At 39.7% G+C, this 22,808-nt stretch overlaps 1 protein-coding gene across 1 annotated transcript; it reads left to right on the top strand.

The window, feature by feature from the left end:
• Positions 1–16,139: 16,139 nt before the first annotated feature.
• dpt (dermatopontin) lies at positions 16,140–21,008 on the top strand. The gene is made up of 4 exons (XM_073475698.1): positions 16,140–16,414; positions 19,542–19,667; positions 20,605–20,712; positions 20,942–21,008. The coding sequence occupies exons 1-4, from the start codon at positions 16,140–16,142 to the stop codon at positions 21,006–21,008; spliced, it is 576 nt and encodes a 191-aa protein (XP_073331799.1).
• Positions 21,009–22,808: the final 1,800 nt, after the last annotated feature.

The raw sequence follows: 22,808 nt of genomic DNA, 5'->3' as shown, positions 1-22,808 counted from the left end.
TGCGTAAAGCTAAGAAGAAATAGTCAGGTGATAATTATCTGCGGGTTCGTCGCTGTAACAAACACCCTTCACAATAGGCATTGTTTGGTACATTTACAATATCCACTTAATATAAGAAAAAGTATCACAGCAGCTTTAAAGATTATTTGCTTCTGTGCCAATAAAGGCCATAATTTACAGTATTTCCCTGTGAAACTACAAATACATAGTTGGGTGTGCTTTAACTTAAAGAAAGGAATAAAACTTTATTGGATCTAATCGGTATAAAACACAAGGATCTATTAGTTAATTCACAGTATATCCACCATGTAAAATATGTTGTCACAATGTACATCCACTTCTTTAATGCACATTTTGTGGAATGTAAATCCGTCAGCCACTTGTAGGCAGATTTACATAATCCTGTCCTTGTCTGCTCTCGTCTACGCTTTCTTGAGTTTGCTACATAACTTTTAGAGACGGGAGTTCAGTTCTGTGGGATGTAAGGTGTGAAAGGACAGGTCGTTCTGAGATTGCTATGCTCTTGTTAAAGATTAAATACCAGACATTTGAGCCGTGGCAGTGCAACAGTCTCTCCACAAAGAAAACCTGGCTGATGATGACAGTATTATTGTGCACAAGAAGACCATAAACGCTTTGGGAATGTAGTCGGTGCAGTGTGTAGGAGTCTCAGCACATTTAACTGTAGAAGTTTTACTTCACATTTCTTCTCTGGTGATTGAAACAGTTATCACTTTCCAAGATAACAGAAGACTTATTAAGCACAGGTATGCAGTTTTAAGCCAAAAAAGACATTTTATCTTCTTAATATGACCAATATTGATTTCAATGTCACAGTAATCCACATTAAAGCTTCCCTCAGACACGAACTGTTATGCTAGAAAAGTAAAATGTAGGCTTGAAAGTAGAAACAAGCGTCACACACGTGGCTCCATGTGCATTTCTATTTTAAAATGATGTTTCCTCTCTCAAGTCTTCTCTCGCATCAACATGATCTTGAAGAAAGCGTGAGAGCAAAAACATCAAGATTATGAGCCATCTAATGATTAAATTAACTGCCTTGTGAAGTAAGATTTTACATGAACATCCTCAACCGGCATGTAGTGAATGAGAAGTCACTTTGTCCTCATTAACCTCGGCTGACTGTTTCCGTGCAGTACTCACATACAAGCAGGTCTTTGTTACTAGCTTTTCAAATTACACACCTTGTGGTTTTAGTTCTGCCTGGAAAAGTTGATGTGAACTTCTAATTTTAAGTAGTATTTCAAGGCGGGGTCATCACTCTCCTTTTTAACTTCCTGAACAACAACAGCCGTCTGAGGCCATATGCTTTGTTTGACCTTTACATTTGCAGGGCAGCCCCTCGCTCTGCGTGAAGCCTTCCCCCTGATGCTGTGTCACAGGTGAATAAGCAGGCCTTACCACGCAATCACACTGTGCACAAACATGATCAACAAGACACTGGAGGCTGGAGAACATCCTGTAGATCTGATCACAGATAAACATTTTAGGGTAATTGACTGCCTGTATCAGATATTTACAATGGCATTTTTTTGATGGTACAGCACTACAACACTAGCTGTAGCCAGATTTAAAGGGACCGTTCACCCTCAAACCAAAATTGCATTTTTGTCCTCTTACCTGTAGTGCTATTCATCCATCTAGATTGTTTTGGTGTGAGCTGCTGAGTTTTGGAGATATTGGCCAATATGTCACTCGTGGCTTGTGCCAAAAAAACAAAAAACGAAACTTAACAGCAATTCCAGAAATCATGACCTGGTTACTCAAGATTATCCACAGACCTTGTTGTAAGCAGGTTCATGTAGGAACTACTTTCTTTACTGTGCAGAAGGAAGCGTATAATTCAAGCCCCCAGGATGTGGGTCGGAGTTTGAAGCTAATTTTCGTAGTGGCCGAACTGTGTAACTACAGCGTCAAGTGATGCCCTGCGGCCCAAAAATACTTTTTCCCATAAGCCAACATTGTAAAAGAAGGACCTGTAAAACGGTGTATACATTTTTTTGAGCATCACAGCCCCAGCAAAATGACTCGTTTCACTGTCATAATTTGAGCCATTCAGTCCAATAACATTTGTAAAGTCTAGAAGAGCCGCACAATTTTTATTATTTTATTCCTATTCAAGTTAGCCGGGCGCTAAACAGGAAGTCAGCCGGCTTGCTCGGCGGAAGTCTCTAGTGCGCACGCTCTACAGGCCGCACAACGAGGAAGCTATGTGGAAGAACCCTGGGCGGAAGTCGAGTGCTTTTGGCTTCAAATTTAGCTAAGTTTAATATAATGTTTTGGCCCCTCATGCTGTAATTTTGGCATAATTAAAGTATTTACTAACAAAGACATGAGTTTAAGTTTTAAGGTTGCAACCCAATTTAGCAAATCTGTAGTTTGAAACAGTTACTAAGTATTGAGGAAGGACTTTACATGCTGGTGAACATCATTGTCCAGCAAACACTAGGCAGAGAGATACAGTATGATTAGTCTGATTTGGGATACTCCCTGCCTTTTACAGTATAGTTAGGATTTTATAACGTATGTAAGGTTACGTACAGTATAATGGACAAATCAACTCATATTGCCATTTGATCAGCAGGCTTAGGTGCATTTGCAACAGAGACCCTCACTGTTCAAATCCAGAAAGACTGAGGCAGAGTAGGAGGTAGGGATGTTTGCTATAGAGCGTGCCGATGGAGAGTATGCCCTGCAGGGTCATGGGGGGAGCAGTTGTCTGAGTTACATGACAAAATCAATAAACTGCACGTCACATTATTTTCCATGGTGACCACAGTAAAGGTTCATCCTCTGAAAAGATTCAAAAAATTAGTTTTTTGAGGCGCCTGCTTAATACTCAGTTTTACCAATAGAGTTAAATTGTGCATCGCTACACAGTTCAGCTCAGTGTACTTATTCTCTGTAATGATTATTACCGATTAAGTGCAGTAATTGTGTTATTATTACAATTTAAAAAAAATTAAAACACTTCTGAGTCATAGAATTTGCTGGCGCTTTCTGTTAGGCGTCAACATTGTACATCAAAGTCTGAATGGAAACATACTTATCACTCATATCATTGAAATGGGTCATTGATATGTTGTTTCTACATTGGAAAGCAACCAGAATGGATGTGATGTATTGGTTGGTTAGCACTTCCTTGACGCTTGTCTGTACGCAAACTATGAAGCCAGCGGGCGGCTAGCAAAACTTAGCATAAAGCACCAAGGGAAACAGCTAGCATTGTCCTGTCCAGTTGGTAAAACTAATTAACCAGCAGCTACAAGACAGCTAGCAAATGCTAACATTGCTAAAACTAGCTAACGTTAATGTTTATAAAAAATATTTGTGCACATAAAACTGAAAGAAAAATCAATATGCACTTAAATTAGTGTGTTTTAAAAGAGATTTTTTTTTTTTTACCCTTGGACAGAGCTACAGCCAGCTGTTTCCTGTTTCCATTTTTTAACCTGTCTTTGTTTCTACATGGGTTTGATCATTGAAAGCAATCATGTTTCTGACTGATTATATACACTGTTATCTGACAGCATTTAGTTAATCTGTCATAATATTCACAGTCCAACAATCTGTTTCCTATGTATCTGGAGGGATGCATCTTTACAGAGCTCGGTTGTTTAATCCACACAGGGACAAATTGATGGTATTTTAAAGTATTTGTTTTATTCAGAACTAAAATCTAAAGTCATTTCACGTGTTGTATCCTGTAGAGGTTTTTTCAGAATCACCTTCAGCAGTAGAGTGTAGTAGCTGTGTTGAGATGCAGCTCCACAACCCAGCGTCTGTATCTGTAAGCATTCACTGACCCAGTTTTTTGAACACAGTGAAGAAATTAATATGCTGTGTAGGCAAGCGATGTGGAAATGGAAACAAAAAAAATGCTTTGTAATGGAACTGGAATCAACTCTTTGATAATAGTTGCCTTTCATACAAGAAAACTGTGGATGATTTGGAGCAAAGATTGTTCGTTACAGCGAAGAACGCCAGTTTTTATACCTGCTTATTGACATGATAGGGCTCAAAAGAAGTGTTATCAGTGAAGACATATCAACCATGAAAAGTGACCTTGGACACGGCTCAGCTTTGAAGCTCACATGACAGAGTTTTGACTTGAATCTCAAACACGCTGCAAAACCACTGAGCCTTGGGAAGAGAATAAATAGCCTGTTTAGTGAAATAGCTTGTGACCCCTAATTTCTGTCAGAGTCATTTGAATAACATCAGAGGCTGAAACACAATATCGCATTAGCAGAATCAGTGTCACTTATCTCGTATTTCCACTCCACGGTGTGATTTATGATCACTACCAGCCCACTTCTCTGTGCTGCAGATTAGATTACAGATGCTTTGCCTGTTTGTCGAATTTGTGTTCCATTAACTGACACTGAGATAGCAGTTCATTGTACTATATAGATCAGACACTACTATATTACAGATATATATATATATAAAACAAATGCTAAGTCACCAGTGCACTGTTGCAGGCCACTCACGCCAAAAAAGAGCTGCTGAGTTTTTCGGGTTAAGGTGAAATCTGTTGATGTAAGTTTTGACAGTCTGGTCATTTTTCCGTCACAACATCTGGATCCATGAAAGAGAGACAGCTAACGCTAACTAGAGGCGTTCTTTGTATGATTTGTAACACATATCAACATGAATAACCACGCTAAAAATAACGTGGTATAAGTTACTGCTAATGTTTGTAAGCTAGTTAGCTTAGTTTGCTAACAAGACTAACTAGGCTAACATCCTAAATGTTGAAAACCCATCACCAGAATAAATGTTTCTGCACACTACCTATACATTAATAGTTCATAATTTGTATGTTGCAACTTTATGTTTCATAAGATTCAATTCTTAATTTTATGTGACAGCACTGTCCAAGTTATGGTTAGGTTAAGGTACAAAAAACATTTGGTTAGCTTTAGGCAAAGATCATATTTTGGCTCACATGGTTGTCACCATGAACACGGCTGGAAATTTTCCCAACGTCTCCTCAAAAATATCCAGTGGTTTCACGCTCACCGATGACGAAACGCCTCCACACAAACTACCGTCTCGCCCATTTGTAACGCCGCCGCCATCTTCTCAGCCTCCTGACATGAAAGCAACAGAGTACAAGTACATTTTATGCAAAACCACAGATAGGCTCAAACTTAACGTTTCTTTATGGCAACTTAACATTTGTTTAGGTTGAATTTTCTATTTCACATCACTGTGATTTTGCTCTGCTTAGGTTTAGGCACAAAAACCACTTGGTTAGGGTTAGAAAAACATCATGCTTTGGTCAGGTCTCCATACAAATCACCCAATTTTCTCACCATAAAAACGAAATATCCCCAGGTCTCCTGAAAAAAACATGGATTTGTCATCACTAAAACAGATGGAAATATACCCAGGCGTACTTAAAAATATCCACTGGTGTGACTTTAGCTTAAACTGCGTGTCTTTCATAGTCTACAGACACAAGTTCTCCATGTATCAGTAGCGTATCATGAAAGTTGGCAGCATGTTTCTGAGCAACTTCAAGTCTTAGATATCAACTTCTGCCGAGATAAACCACAAAGCTAGACGCTGTTTCCACAAATAAGTCTAAAAACGATTTTACTCTATTTTTACATAGCTGTATAGCCGCGGTATCGTCATTATAGTCTATGTTTTCTTTCACAAACTCAGAGGGGAGCTCAACTTGTTGTTGGATTTAGATAATAATTACTGAGATCACTGCAGTGCTGCTGAGCAACTTGAAATGAGTTTGTTCTCGGTCTGGTAGTCCGACTTTTCAGGATCTGTCAGAGGAGATGAGACAGAGTTATTGAACTGTTCTGGTTTGCCAAGCAGAACTAATACATTTACTCAATTTGTGAGCGCCAGTGTCAAAATATGAAACACATATATGTGCAGTTGTACATCGTAATGAAATGACAACAACATTTCTCCAATCAGCGATCAGTGAAACATCTTGACCCGTACATATCGTCTCCCAGATAACCTTGAAGCCTGAGGGGGAAGTTGTGGCATCGATATCGGCAAATGAATAAGAACATGGTATCATGCGCCTGAAATACTTCGGGTGTGATTATTTTCCAGGCAATCATTCCTGCTCTCCTATTATCACTACTGTCAGTGAGGCTTATCTCTGCCTGCCTGCCTCGCCAGCCAGCGCTCAAGACACATCCTCAGAGCAACGACGACGCATTGTTCTAATGAGGTTAGAGCCTGAAGCAAAGTGATTTGTTTTGTAGACGTTATTATGGTGGCCTTTTGGCTTGCCCCTTAATTTCATCAGTGAAGCACTATTAAACAGCAAAGGTCTTATGGGAAAACGGACCATGCTGAGGGACCTTTTGACATCCTCGCAGTGCCAGTTGTGTAACTCTACATACCAGAGTTAGTTGTGTTTTTAAGAAGTGAAGTTTAACGCCATTCATTCCTAATTATAACCTAAAATGTCTCGGTTCAGACTGATATTAGTTTTGATGGTTTGTTTTTATTAATATCTTCAAAGATAATTAAGTGATATGATTCACACTAAGAAGGGGGTATAAGTTGTCTGAGAAAAACACAAGCAAAAACACACCGCAATGACAAAAAAGCCAAATGACAAATTTTTAAAAAAAATTATTATTATGATAAACCGAAGTTTCTTTAACATCTTTATCTTAAAATAAAGGAGACGTTCTATAAAAAAAATACTGCTATAATCTTCGTCAGTTCAACATATTATGACATGTTATGACTTTTGCACTGTTATTAACGTTGTCAGCTGTCGTGGTTTAGTTGGTTTAGGCACAACTCTGTCAGAAATAGTTTATTTTAGCTCCTGTCCCTTTAAGGCCCCTCCCCTCCCAAAAAGCTAAGCTGCGCTTAATGAAATATTAGGTGCCAAACTAGCTGCTAGGCATAAATTATGCAAATATTTACGTAGTGTGATGTCACAAAGTCACGTATGAAATGCAAGATTGCTGACGAGGCGTTTCAGGAGCAGTATTTTCTGTGGGAGAGAGGAGCTTCTGTTGGTGCAGACTTTGAGCTTTAACTTTGACAGACTTTGACTTTTAACTTTCAAGATCTTTTACATGCACAAGAACATCTACAATACACTGAAGGAGAGGAAAAATGATTAGTGAGCACAATATGTTTCCTTTAAGAACAGGACATGATAGTGGTCACGGTTAAAAGAAATCATCGACTGTCAGTGGAAAACAGGAAAAAAAAACAGAAGTCTCACATGTTTTAGTCTGACGTTTTGTCTATCCACCCTGACCACCTTCCTCTTTGCGGCTCTATAACGTCATCTCACTTCCTCATTTACTCAAAAAATACTGAGTCATATTTGCGACAGCCGCTAGAGGGCTTCGTCACTTGAACATGAACGCTCTTCCTTAAACAGCTGATGCTGTTGTGTTTCTGGGTGAGGACAGTCTCCCTCTGATGATGTCATTTATAACCACTACACAACCTGCTGACTGAATGACCTTCATAATATATTTATTTATACATAATACAATACATATATACATGTACAGTATATTAAAGACCAGGTCTTGCTGCTGACTCTTTCTTGCATGTTGCTGTTTAGTAACATCAGATGATACATTGCACCAAGAATTTCATTTCGAGGGGACACAGTAGTTTTAAAGGTTTTTCCTGTACTCTTGAAATACACAAAATATCCATCAATTACAAAAATAGTTTAAAAAATTTAAAATAAATAAATAAATATAAATCTGTAACTGTAAATAATAGTATACATAAAATTTCAACTTTTTTTTTTTTTACAAAAAATGTTTCTTCCACATAAAAAATACTTTCACAAAGTTTTTCTTTTTAAAATATTTTTTTAAATTCAAGGTTAATACTGTAAATACATCTATCAACTTAGATACAATTAGTGGCAATCAACACTTAACTCTATCTAATGATGTTAGCGTGCTAACTAGCTAGCTCTGGCCCATCCCGGTCCAAACTTCCTGTCCTAGCGGTGTAAACACAAACACTCCTCTGGTGCCCTGAGCTCCCACTCTGGACCACTGAGCTAGCTGAGCTAACTAACTAACTGCAGCTTCAGTTAGTAGCGTTTAGCTGATACGCTAACCCCATTTTTTTTAAGTATGACTTCAACAGCTGGCCAAATATTACATATTGCACCTTTAATTGACAGACATCTCGTATATCTCGTTTGTTGTTGCGTTTGTTTATAGAAAAAAAAATGTACATGTTCGAAATAAAGATTTCAGTCAATCAATCAATACTCACGTAGGTTTTCACAAGATAAACTTTGAATAAATGTGATTTTTATGGACTTTCTAGCGATGTATTTCACAAACTAGTCAGCAGCTTTACTGTGAAGACACCACTTGAATATATTGATTCAATTATATGATTATTCACCTGGAATTATCTATTAAAAATCTACAATTTTAAGCCTGTTTTTTTGTATTATAACAGTATTTGACCATATTTAAAGGTAATTTCATCGTTTTGTGTAAATATCCCTAATTAAACATTAAAAGGCCAAAAAATATCATGTGAAATTAAAGTTAAAAACTGTATTTTATCATGGAGAATTACAGTGTTTTTATTGTCTGTTGTTTTACAGTTTTTCATTTTGGCGCCCACTTCTGCCAGTATATTATTTTTTACAGCTATTTTTACAGTGCACATGTTGTATAATACGTCTGGTCTATGCGGAGTTCATCTCGCGGGTGTTGTTGACCTGGTTTGACCAGAGAAGTTACACAGAGCTCGAACTCCTCACGACCCTTTGATACCGTTTAAATTGTCACATTTCTCTATTTGTTACTGTGAAACCTCTCACTTTATTTTAAACAAAGCTGTCAATGTGGTGATAATGAAAGGAAATGACAGATTCATGCTGTATAATGAAGCGCACCACCGAGAGATGAGAATGACTGTCAGGGAGGGTTTTATTTAGTTTTTCTCTCAGATATAAAACTGCCTTATCATCGTCCAACATATTTCCTTTATTTTCCTGAACACAGCGTACGCAGCAGGAATAATTACAGGTTGTCCTGCTCCTGTACACACAGTCTCAAGATGTCATATTTGTAGAAACATTTCTGAATGGGACACTATCTACTTGGCAGCTGCTCAGGGCCCCTGATTTGAATACAAGCCTCATTCTGGCCAACCAGGACAATGAAAGTCTGTCCTGGTGCAGAGAGACCAGAGCTGCCCTGACCAGCTCTGTAGGACGGAGATGAGTGATTATCAGTGTGTTTGTGTAAACCGACGTGTGATAAATTTAGATGTTTGGACTGAGCTTTTGTATTTCCTATCATAATAAATACAGTAGAAGTTTCTCTTGTGGGTACAAAGTGCCACAGAAGAGTTTTTTTAATCATCAGACATCCCAAAACAGGCAGCGTTTATCAGATAACCTCTGTTGTCAAACAAGACATCAGGCCATTATTTTGTTCTCAAGGCGTTGGATGGATGTATTACAGCTTCTTCCACATTTGTTTGCCTCTTTTAACTACACGGCTCGTATTGGTCATAAATGAAACCTTTGTTATTCTATCGCAGTGCAAATATAACCACTTTTCAATCTGATTGGCACTGGTGAAAAGGAGAAACCATGCATACCACAGACTCAGAGGACTATCTCTTTCGTTTTCCGTTTCTCCTCTCGTCCACTGATTGGCTCAATAGCCAATCAGAGTTATTTCTCTCAACGACTTGCTCCATCTCTGCTCAATCGGCCAAAAAGTTGCCTACATCAGTGGAGCAGGTGAACAGTTATAGGTTCTGTGGTAATATCATCACTGAGCACCGATCTTGGTCATCACACATCACCACCCTGGTTAAAAAAGCACAGAAAAGGCTCTGCTTACTACAGAAACTTAGGAAAGGCTGAATTCCAACTTTTACAGAAGAGCAGTGGAGGCATCCTGACTGGAAACATCACAAACTGGAGATAAAAGTTGCTACAGCGGGAGATTAAAACCGCCCAGAACGTAACTGGTACCGATCTACAGAGCATCGGTGACATCAGTGAATTAAAATGTCTGCACGAAGCCCAAAGGATACTTAAAGATAACACCCCCACCCCAGCCACTGTCTGCTCACCCTGCTGCCATCTGACAACAGATACAGAAGTATCGGCTGCCGTACCACCAGACTACAGAGCAGCTTCATTCCCAAAGCTGTGAGACTCAATTCATCCTCAACACTCCATTTTATAAAATAGATGTAGCACAAAGGACTCAATATATATATATTTTAAAGCCTTGTGTTTTAATAAATGACAACAAACTTATCATTTATTGTATTCTCCCCCTGAAAGAATAGGAGAACGATTGATTACTAACAGCAACAGTCGCAAGAAGCATATAGCGGCCTTTGAGAAAGGACTGAGGGTTGTCCTTTCAAGTGCTGCCAGGACTGTGTGGAGCTGTTGTTGGATCCAATGAAAAGCAGACGAACACTGTAGCTCCCAAATATTTACCACACAAAGGCTGGCATTTATTTGTGCGCATCTGACCGAAAGATGTTGCAACTACGTCATTTTTTAGAGACGTACATGCAGTTCAGACCTCGGCGTTCTCATTTAAACATAATTATTGAGGGGGGCTGCCTCCGCTGTGTGATCTGTGGCTCAGTGCAGTCTGTATGTCACAGTCTGATCAAAGTATAGTGAACAAGGCCCTACATTCTCTGAGTGCCAACAGCTCTGCTCTAAATAGAGATTTTTAAATAGACAATAGTGACTAAAAATACCTCCCGGTTCTGCTCCATTTTGACTTTTGTGGAACTCCTCACGCACTGACTCACACACTATTCCTGAACATGTGCTGTTATTTATTTTTAGATGCTTTGAGGATGATCTCTCACATGGGATCAGATTCTCAGGCGCACAGTGATTAAATGGATTTTCTCTGCCCGCCGAAGCCAACAACATGTATCTGATAGGGTGACCGGGGAACAACTTGAAAAAGTCAAGGTTTACGACGCATGTAGGGGCGGCTGTGTTAATGTATAAATTATACAGTAGGGCTGCAACTGATTAATTTCCTGTTTTCTTCATTAGTTGTTTGATCTATAAAACATCATAAAATGGTTGATCAGTGTTTCCCAAAGTCCAAGTATGTCCTGTTTTATCCAATACCCAAAAATATATTAAGTTTACTGTCATGGAGGAGTAAAGAAAGCAGAAAATATTCACATTTGAGAAGCTGAAATCAGATAATTTGGACTTCTCAAATATTTCTCATAATTGTTTACCAAAATAGTGGGCTAGTAATTTAAAGACCTAGTATGCTTTTCAGTGTTTTATGTTCTTGTGCATGTAAAAGATCTTAAAAGTTAAAAAGGTCAAAGTCCGAACAACAGAAGCTCCGTTCTCCCACAGAAAACACTGCTCCTGAAACGCCTCGTCAGTAGTCCCGCCTTTAATTCTGTGACTTTGTGACATCACGCTACATCACCATGTCACGCATTTGTGTAATTCATGCCTAGCAGTTAGTTTGGCACGTAACAATTGATTTAGCACAGCAACTCTGTCGTTGTTAGCGGTACTGGCTCAGGCGTGTGTGAGCTCACCAATCAGAGCAGACTGGGTATTCAGGAGGGGGGGGCCTTAAAGAGCCACGTTGTGTTTTTTTTGAGCACTAAAGCATGTACACCTATTCTAGCAGTCACCCAAAATAAAATGATGAACCTGAAAATGAGCATAATGTGTCTTCTGTAATAGTTGAAAGCTCATCGATTAACCGTTGCAGCTCTATTTCACAGTATAATCCATAAATCTGAGTCAGGATCGATTTCCATGAATCCAGGCAAAACCTCTAAACCGATCTCATATTTCCTTGTTCTTTAATACTGTGCTGCTTATTGCACACTCGCCTTTTAGACTCAAGAATATTGAATAAGCATGTGACAAATAAAACCTTTGAATCTTGAGTCATGTTTGGATGATAATCTTACATTACAAAACCCATTGCTAACAGTTGTGTTGGCCGTTGGCCACAGGGGTTTGGTTGCTTTCCACCGAAATATGCATAAAGTCATCGCCACTGATTATGTAGTAATGTGCGTCTCAGTGTGAAGTGGGACACACACTGCATGAACAAATTAAAACATCTAAAATTCATTATTATGCTCGTACACCCTTTTAACATCTTGTCCTTGGATGTAATGTGGTCAAACTACATATTTTATGAGGACATGAAATATGTAAGAATGACCAAAAACAACACTTACACAAACTACTCTAACACCACACTTCATTAAAAACATGAGCTCATTTTCTAACAAGAGGCCTAATTTGTTTGCCATTCAGCGTTAACAAGAGCTCCGTTTCACAGGAACTGGAGAGGCAGTGGAAAATAACATCTTGTGGTAAAGTGAAGAAAATGGATTCTGAAAAAGTGATTCTGCTCTGATCCAACTGTATGTGGTTTCTACTGAATGTGAGGGTCATACAGCACAGAAGTGATCTGTGTCTGTAATCACAAGCCATATGTTGTTGCTGGTAAGAGCAAAGTATGATGACCTCGATGACCCTTTTATGAAGGGAAATGACAGATGAAGTCCTGATGTGACAGAAGATTAAAAATTGTCTTGGACCTTTGACTTATTCCCTATTTTAGCGATCTGTCTCACAGCACTTTCAGATAGTTTCTGGAGTGGACTGGCTGCATGTCAGGCTTTCCAATTCCACACAGTACGTATGTAATTTACAATTATGACGGATTAACCTCTGGAAACTATATATAATTTTCAAAACAATGCATCCTTGATTTCAGAGGCGGACAAATGAAGGTTTATCATTTCTATCTGTGGCTGTTGGCATTGTTTTTGTTTGTTTTTTAACTGAGCTCCATAACTTGGTTGAAAACAACATCTCCAGTTTTTAATGTTTCCAGCTGAATTGTTTTAAAATGAAAACTTCGAAAATATGCACTTGATGGCGACGTACACGAAATGTTGCTAAAAGACTAAGGGGTGAATTCACAGGAGGATGGTATGTCTTTTGCGGCTGCTACGCCTGAATAAACACGACAAAAAGAACCAAGAGTGTCTCGTTGCTGGAGGTGGAGGTGGAGGTGGTCGGGACCGCGGCGTTTCAACATCCAGCTGTGTTTGTGGTGACCAAAACATGTAGCCATTTGAAGCTGAAACACTATGTTTTCCTCGCATTAACCAACTGGTTGTTGTGCTTAAACCTAACCAGAGTGTAAGAACAGCTTTATTTTATTATGTTTTCAATGATATGATTATTGAAGGGGACAGATTTCTGTTTTCCCCTGGAAGACAGGGTCTGGACTCCCCCGTCCCCCCCCCGTGATCTCAGAGAGTAAAGGTCAGAGAGAAAATTGTATTGTAGGCTACTGGACTTGTTTCAGTTTCTTGAAGACGTTTCACCTCTATCCAAGAGGCTTCTTCAGTTTCTTACTAACTGGATGGGAGTTTCAGGCTTGCAAACTCTGTGTTGGAGTGTCCTCACAGAGTCGTTAAGGACACGTGTGAGCTCTGAGTTTCAGAGTCGTTAGGGCCACTTGTGAGTCGTTGACCCAGTCGGCCTTCATGTGGGTTTCTAATGCTAGGTGAGCCCAGGTGTGAATGGTTGTTAAGCTGTCTGGGGAGGGAACTCAGCACTGCATTGTAGGTGGGTGATAAGTCATGTCGTCGGCCACCTCCTCTATTCAAAGACGGTTGTTCCAGTTTGACATAGATGGATTCCTTTACTCCTCTTTCAAACCATCTGTCTTCTCTGGCCAAGATGTTTACATTGTTGTCCTCAAAGGAATGAGTTTTCTCCTTTTTCTTTGTGGTAACTGAAGTGCATTTATAACGGATGTTCACTCTTCTTCAAGTTTCACCTGATTTAAATTCCTTAACATAGGCTCAAACAGAAAGACACGCCTTATGTGACTCATTCATTCAGTCTCCCTCTCTCTCTCTTTTCCTCGTCTCCTGTTTGCTCATATCAGCGGATAAGTGCTGTTTACTGTTTTGCCACGATCTCTATCAGCCTGACTTATCTTTGCTGTTTCTCCTCTCTGTCGCTGTCAGCTGTCATTTCAGCGTGTGTGCGTGTTACATTTTGTCGCACGGATGATTGCGATCAGACAAGAAACAGAGGCAAACTGTACAACTTTATGGGCATGTTTGCACAGAAATGTCATCAGCGGCTGTAACTAATGTGCATTTAATGGTGCTATCAGCAGCCGTGATCCATTCAGTGTGAACCTGCAGTGTAGAGCCTGTTTGTTCTAGTATAACCAGTATGATAAGGAAAACTGTGAGATTAAATGTAAGATTTGGCTGCCGGAGTGTGAACGTCTCCAAACCCTGACGTTAGCTTAAACAAATAGTAGCATCCGAGCCGGTCTGGACACAATGGAGAAACTCTACACAGTGGATGTGCTACATGTGAGCTAGCCCTTTATGTGGGTAACCTGTAGGTCCAAAATATTACACTGTAAAATCTGACAGTGACTTTATTTTTTAAAACTCGAGGAAGCCAATTACCTCAAAATAACCACGTAAAGCAAAACTTTTTAGCTCGTACAACCTAAATTTAACAGTCTACTTTACTCGGTAATTATTAGGTCGTTTGTTTACCGACTTTTTTAATGTTAAGTCAACTTGCAAAATGTACAGTCGTCTTTTTTGGGATTGCCCCATCCCCCTCTTAAAACTGAATGAGGCGGCTGTGTGGTGGCTCTGTAACGGAGGAGAGGCGGTTAACCAGACGTACGAGACCGACCAGTTAGTCCTCCTCGTTAAAGTCTTTTCTCTGGCAAAACTGAAAAGTCCTAAAATTTATTTGCATTGAAGTATTTTTGAATGCTTACGGCAAATATCTGTATGTCTGATTAATTTCCATTAAGCAGGTAAGCCTGTAATTAATTAGATAAGGTTTAGATAAGTATCACTTGTTCTGCAGTCCAATGCACGGTGTCTTAACATGCAGAGAGAGCTAGACAGGCCCGCTGTGTTGAGTTACTGTTGCTAAGCTATAAGTGGACAATCGCTGTTGAGAGGAAGGATTTAGAGAACTGTCACATTATTGTTGGTTTTGCTGAAGTTGGGAAAACTATTGAATATCACTCGCCTTATTATTTAAGCTGACAAGCTTTTCAGAACTAATTACAAACTTTATAAAAGTATTTTTGTTCTTGGCCGTAGCTTATCCACATTACTTATACATATTTTTTCATATCGCTTACTATCACCTGAATGAACAAATATTGCTCCGCCTACATTATTGATATTAAAGGAGACCTGTTATGCTTTTTTTCCTTTTCTTCAGTGTGTTATAAAGGTTCTTGAAACTTAAAAAGACCACATCAACAGAAACTCCTCTCTCCCACAGAAAACACTGCTCCTGAAACGTGTCATCAGTAGTGCCGTCTTCAATTCTGTGACTTTGTGACATCACACTATGTCACCATGTAACACATTTGCCTGATTTATGCCTGTATTCACAGTAGAAGTGAAGCTACCTGGAAGCTGAAAACAAAACTTAACGAGACCAAGGAGGGGTGCTGGTTCAGGCATGTGTGAACTGACCAATCAGAGGAGACTTGATATTTGGGAGGGGGCTCTTAAAGAGACAGGAGCTAAAACAGAGTTTTTCAGACTGAGGCAGCACTGGAAAATATGAGAAAACTGGTGTGTGTGTTTTTTTTAGCATTAAAGCATGTTGCATGTAATGTGTGTTTGGTGAAATTTTGATGCTCATGATAAAAATTCAACAGTTTCATGGTCCAAAGAGAAAACATTTATGTTGGAAAAGCCATATAAAAGATGATTGTGCTGCAGCGTTAACAACCTGAGCAATTAGATGGTTCCCACATGATCACACCCTCCAGATTCAAATAAAGCGTCACATAAATATCTGAATTGCATGTCATCTTGAAGTGCGGTCTTTTAAGGTAAACCCTCATCTACAGTGGGACTTTGTCAATGCTCTGTCTCGGAGTCCACCTTAAAATGTCAAGTGAGGTCCAGTTTTGGAGTTGTCCCGAGACCAACAAATTACACATCACTCCTGGATACAAAACATCTGGGCAACAAAAGGACTCGGAGGAGTTTAAACTGAGGCAGCTGTGAGGAAGAGCAGCAGACGGACCGATCTCTCCAACATGAATCCTGCTCCCGCGGTGCTGGTGTTGTGTCTGCTGGCGACAGTGGCAGCTCAGTCTCAAGACCATCATGACATGGGCTGGGTCAATGGCTACCGTCAAAGCTTCAACTTCCAGTGTCCCCACGGGGAGGTGATGGTGGCCGCCAGGAGCTACTACAGCGAGGAGGATGGCATGGACCGCTTGTGGTCGTTTGAGTGCCAGCCCACACCTGAGGGTCTGGGGGAGCCCAGCGACTGCTGGTGGGACGACATCAGCCGGGCTGGGTTGGAGTGGTGGGTTCTCTGTGGTCTGTTTTACTTGCTGACCACCTGCTTTTCTACTTTCTTTGAATGTACAGATGTGAACTGAAGTCACATCTGTTCAGGTTTTACAGTAAAAATATGAGTGTTGTTTGCATTCAGAGTATTCAGAGATTGTTAGAAGTTTAAATATCACATCAGTTGGACTAATTTGATTGTAAGGAAGTTTCATTTGAGGAGTGTACAGTAGGATGTGGCACAGAGATGCACAGATGCACTCTGATGAATTGTGGCTGTGGGTTTGTCTCATTGTTATAATCTTATTGCAAACAGCCTTGCACTAATCGTGTCAGTCCACATTGATTTAACCAGCAGTGATATGAATAAATGATGCACAATGATATACGACTCTAGTAATACAGAGATCCACTGAGTAAATCAGTCATTCGGGGACGTCTGACTCAGATTACACGTGTGCAGTAAATGTTGCTGTAAAGCATCTTTCAGCAGTTTTCTACAGCTTCATGTTTACTCCCACACCAGCTGTGAACATGTTTAGATTTGATCATTCTGTTTGTGGGTTCATCTCGGCCCAGAGCTGCATTTCAGAAGGGCATTTATTAGAGACACGTGAAGCCACGTATGAGGCACATCTTTGGTCCATTTGTTGCTTATTGTTCCAATCAACAGGAGGAAGTACAGATCAAAGATAGAAATGCCTTAATTGCTAAGTTATGTCCCTTCACTGTAGGTCAGACGCTGACCGACAACACGGGCTGTTAAAGGTCACTATTGGCAGACAACAAAGGCCCATACGAGGCCTGTGTGGAGGTTGCTGCTGAAAACTGTTGTATGAACAAAACCACCCATGTTGTTGGTGGAAGATCTCCAGGCCTCAAAAAGACAGCTGCAACCAGAGGATGTCTTTGGCACTGAGAGAGCTAACCCAAGTTACACCGCTTCTTCACAAGTTCAAACTCGACCTGGTTGTAGCACAGTAGGTGGAAATTTACACATCAACAGCACCACACCAACTATTCTTATGTAAAGTTAAAGTACTTAAAGTTCACACCCAGAAACTGCCACATAGCTAACTGTGCTAGCTATCTTAACAGGACAAAACTAAAACATCAGCTTGTTAACATATAAATCCAGTTAGACTGAGGAGAGGTCATATGGAAAATGGGCTACACATCGACTTGATAAGATGCTTTTTAAATGTACGTCAAGGAGTTTTTAACTTTAACAAAACGCGACTAATAGCAAGAAAATTGTCTATTTCTTTATCGTTATTCTTAACGCCTGCCACTAGGTCAGATTCAGACAATTAAACTATTTTTAATGGCGACAAAAGATACTTCTTTATTGCCGAATAATAAAGAATAATATGCTGTCGGCCTATTATTATGAGGACGTTTGGAGGGAATGGTAATAACTTTAGCTTTAGCTCAACAAAATTACCGTGCAACAGTTATCAAAGCTGCTGTGAGCGTTGTCGTCGTCTGTCCACAGGGGCCGCCAGAGTCAACATAAAATGAAAGTCACTTGAAGCTGCTTTAATAACGGTGTAAACTCTGGAGATTTGAATGACATTTCACAAAACAACACAACAGACCTCAATGGACAAAATGTAAGCTAGGTTAGCATGATTTAACATTTCCCACATATTCTAAAGTGCAAAAATAATACTCACTTTTAAAGATTTTTTTTCCATGTATGCATAAATAAAACGTGATTCACATTTACAAAAGTCATTTGTAATATGTGGGTGTAATGTTACAGTGACTTCAGTTCTACATAGCTGATAGTCTTTGATTGGAGATGCACCAGATTTACACATCTACACAAGTATTTATTAGCTAAGCCATTTTTTTTGTGCAAGCAGGCCGAGTAAATCATAAATCACTAGTTTGAAACTAGTTACCAAGAATGAAGTCAGGATCCCACACAAACTGAGTGACTGACTCAGTAAGTGGTGCAACATGTTCTGCAAACCTAACTCATTTGTCTTCGCAACAACATAAGAATTTTTACTCAGATTTTCCACTTGTCTATCTTTTTTTTTGTGTTAGTTTTTGTGTCCACTGTTTTCTCATTCAGAGGAACAGAGCCAGAGCCTGTATGAATCACCATCTCACTGCAGAACAGCCATATGCGTCTTCAACTGACTGGGAACACGACTACCTTCAGAGAATTTTAACAAGACACGTCCAACTGGCTGTGTCAGGAGCTCCTCAGAGATATCACATGTTTACAGCCTTTTTCTTTTGCAACAGGCATTTATCAATCACAAAAACTAAAAGAGAATATGCAACAATAATCCACAACAGATTGACTACATTAATCTGTTGTATCCATGGAAGGAGATGAAGAACTAAACGGTCCTTGCCTTTAATATCCATCTTATGACTGGTTTCCGTTACGTGCAGTCAGGTAATCTTTTTATATTACCACACGAACGCCACATAAAACGTGTTTGACTAACCAACTGCAAACAGTTTGGTGTAATTAAAGGCCTTGGATCAACCTTTTGTGGAGTCAGAATTGGAGCCTAACGTATCTGTGTCAACAGCAGCTTGAGTCAAACAACCCAACAGTCTGCCGGCTCAAATCTGCTTCAGATTACTTTTTCTAGGTAGGAGAGCAAAACACAATTTGTGCTCTTCAGATTTCTTTCGAGTTAAGCTCGACTGCACCCAGCCCAATGATTTAAAGACAAACAGTGTGAACGCTCTATCGCTGCCACGCCTGCCTCCCTTTAACATAGCTGCCTGTTTGAAATACAACGGCGAGGACATTACCCTGCAGGGAAACACCCCCACTGGCTGAATGGCTGATGGCTGTGCCCATGTTGCCATGACAAACTTCTACACATTGTGCTACTCCCGCTGCTTGGTCCTGGTATTCTTGGCTGTGTTGTGGTGACAGCAAAGCTCGTGGGTCATAAACAAACTACACCATCAACAAACCAGTGTTTACTTTAAACAATATAGTACAAACTTAGCATCAAACTATGTTTGAGATTTAAGAAGAATGACTTGGAAGTAGTCCTAACAGGAGAGTATGGGGTGTCATGAGAGCTCTTTCTTCACTGTCATAAATTAAAACTGACTCTTCCCCCCCCCCCCCAAAATAACTGAATGACTCTGTGTCTTTGCAGGACTTCTACATGCACTCGCAACGGCCTGGTCGCTGGCGTACAGAGCAAGTACTTTGAATCTGTTCTGGACCGGGAATGGCAGTTCTACTGCTGCTACTACAAACGCCGCTGTCCTTACTCCTGCATGTACGTTCTCACGGGGCTATAGGGTGTGAAAATGTTGACATTTTGGAAAATATGCAAGAAGGTCAATACCACTCATATCTTTCTGCTAAATATGAAGCTGAAGCCAACAGATGTTAGCTTAGCTTAGCACGAAGACTGGGAGCAGTGGGAAAACAGTTGGCCTAGCTTATCCAAAGTTATAAAAATCTGCCCACCAGCACCTCTAAAGCTCAGCATCAACACGTTTTATACCTCCTGGTTAGAACGTAAACAAAGTGTTAAAGTCACAACCTCACGGTTTCACACAGATTTTGTGCCAGGAGGTTTCTTAGCTGTGAGGTTAACAAGCAGATACTCCAGCACAAAAACACACATAAAACACTTAATTTGCTCTGTATTAAATGTACAACAACAAGGTTATTAGCGAGATTTAGAGGTGCTGGTAGGCAGATTGTTTTTAACCCAGAGCCAGGCTAGCTGTCTGCCCCTGTTCAGTTTCTTTGTTAAAGGTAAGCTAACGCAAGTGTCTCTTGGCTGTAGCTTTATATGCAACACATTCTCACGCAAAATACGGCAGCTTGGTCAGTGCCCTTAAGCTTCAAACTATGACGCTTTCCCTATACTCTAGCGTCAGTTTTGCACCTGACGGGCTCCACCATCAACTTAGCAAAAACCTGCCAACATATGCTACGTCCAATTTGACTTTCAAAGAAAGCTTGCTGACATGTCATGACTTTTTCAGTGTTGTCACAACGTTGTCAAATGGTTGTGTTTAGATTTACACACAAAAAAAATACTTGGTTAGGTTTAGGAGAAGATCAAACTTTGGGTTCAGTCTCACGTACCTGAAGAGACGTAACTTACATCGCTTACAAATGGCAAGTTGCATCATTAACATCCAGGTTTCTACCTTAATACACAACTTGCTTACACATTTGTATTTTGTTGCTTTCCACAGGAAGACCAATGACATCCCTGAACAGTACAGAGAAGAGGGAGAGCTGGTGGTCCCTAGTTATGGCTACTTCATCCGAGGTGCCCAGACCACTTTCACTGGAGTGCTAAGGTTTGTTCACAACATCTGTTTTTCCCCACTAATAACTTCTGATCCAACAAAAGTCCATCCAAGAGTTGATGTAATCCCCTCGTGGCTGAGTGGGAAGAAAACATTTTCATAGTAAGGCCTATGGGAACGTAATTTATTGGCAGAAACCAAATAAAGACGGAAGAAAACATGAATTTTGATTATTTATGAGTGTTGAACTGACAGGATTATGTCTTGTACTTTGTTTCAGGGATCGGCAGTGGAAGTACATCCTGTGCAGAATGACAGACTTTGATTGTGATTTTGAAAATCTATAGATTGTAAGCAGCATTTTCAACTAAAAATACATACTCTTACATGTAAACAGAAGCATAATGCTGATATAATACTTAAATGATATGATTCATGTTTTCACTCATGTATTTACTTTTGATGAATGCTTAACCACAGGCATGCCATATACTGTATGTCTGTATAATCACTGTTTTTTAGTCCAGCATGAAAAATGACTCATATAGAGGCAACTTTTAACATAAACATCAACACAGGGCCTACAGGGGGTTTGGGTACCACCACTTTCAACAGCGTTAAGTGTTTTCATTTAGATGCGGGAGGAACTGGAAGTCCTTTGGCAGCATGTTTAAGTGCTTTTACAAAACAAACTCAATTATTTGATCTTGTGGTCTCATCAAGCTCTGCTCCAAGATCTCTTGGCCAAACAAAAATGGCTCACACCATTTTCATGGTCATAAGTGAACAGCAGGGTGTGTCTGATTGGTTTTGTCTTGAATCGCGTGTGTTTGGAAGTAATAAAAAAGCTCTTTGAGAATCACTGGCAAAATGAGCTTTGCATGCAATAAAAAGTGCCCCACCTGCTTTCAATTGACTTGATATCCCTCCTTTATTAAAGTGTCTTGTTCAGTTTGGCAACAGCTCCGCAGTGTACTGTACTGGACTGAAACTCACGTAACTGTAAATGTATTGTGTGAAAATGAGATTGAAATAAAAAATGGGATTTAATGTATAGTTATGGTGTGTTCACTCATTCAACATGATACCAAAAATATCTGTTGTTTTGCATTTTTAAAAAAAAAGAAGATAAAAAACAGAGTATATGATGTTTTAAAACTCAATATAAATATATTGATTGAACTCCTATGGGCATTAAACCAACTGACTACAATGGGCTAAAATTGTTGAGGGAAAGGTTTGTGGGAGGAAGGATAATCTATCTATGTGAGAGTATAGAGAGAGGATGAAGTCAGCCACTCTGCTGGGCTTTATTAGGCTGAAGGTAAACTCAACACTGCTTTATGCTGCCATAAGATGCCTTTTTTTTTACTTTCCTTCAGTGTTTTATATCTGTTCTTGTGCATGTAAAAGATCTTGAAAGTTAAAAAGGTCCAAGTCTGCTCCAACAGAAGCTCCTCTCTCCCACAGAAAACACTGCTCCTGAAACGCCTCGTCAGTAGTCCCGCCTTTATTTCTGTGACTAGCGGCTAATAAGGCAGCTAACAATTGAATTGAGTTGAGCTTAAAGAGACGGGAGCTGCAGCACTGGACAGTATGAGAAACCTGATGAGGATTTTTTTTAGCACTACAGCATGTAAATCTATAAAGATTAATCACAGGTATAAACAGCTTGGCTCTCCAAAGGTGGCAAAATAAAAGCACTTATAAAGAAAAGACGTTGTGGTTTTATTGGGTAATTTTGTGCAGAACTATGTCTGAGCCAGGGCAGACTGTTCTACCTTTGGACAGAGCTAAGTCCTTTAGCCTTTATGCTACACTAAGCTAAGCATCTACCGGCCCAAACTTCAAATTCAATAGACAAATACGAGTGGTGTCTTCCAAAATATTGAACTATTTCTTTTTTAAAAAATGCAATTATTATGGTTAATCAAGGTAACTACAAATATCGAGGCATGTAAGTTGTTTTATGACTTGGGAAACAGTTGGTTGAAAAAACATACCAAGTTCTGCTAACTTGCTTTTTCCGGCTCTGTCGACCATATCAGTATAAACTTTCACACATCACTTTTTAAATCCATTGTAGACGAGAACTCCTTGAAATGCTATGCATGAAGTCTTACCCACGTCTGAGCTTGAAACTTAAC

The sequence above is a fragment of the Pagrus major genome, chromosome 11, assembly GCF_040436345.1.
Source record: "Pagrus major chromosome 11, Pma_NU_1.0".
Lineage (NCBI taxonomy): Eukaryota > Metazoa > Chordata > Actinopteri > Spariformes > Sparidae > Pagrus > Pagrus major.
Note: the sequence above shows the minus strand (reverse complement) of the source record. Positions and strands in the feature narration are given on the sequence as shown.

Bases quoted from the DNA above. Each gene is read 5' to 3' on its own strand.
- dpt (XM_073475698.1), top strand. From the start codon at position 16,140: ATGAATCCTGCTCCCGCGGTGCTGGTGTTGTGTCTGCTGGCGACAGTG. The intron at 16,415-19,541 runs GTGGGTTCTCTG...GTGTCTTTGCAG, and splicing joins AGCCGGGCTGGGTTGGAGTG to GACTTCTACATGCACTCGCA. The intron at 19,668-20,604 runs GTACGTTCTCAC...TGCTTTCCACAG, and splicing joins CGCTGTCCTTACTCCTGCAT to GAAGACCAATGACATCCCTG.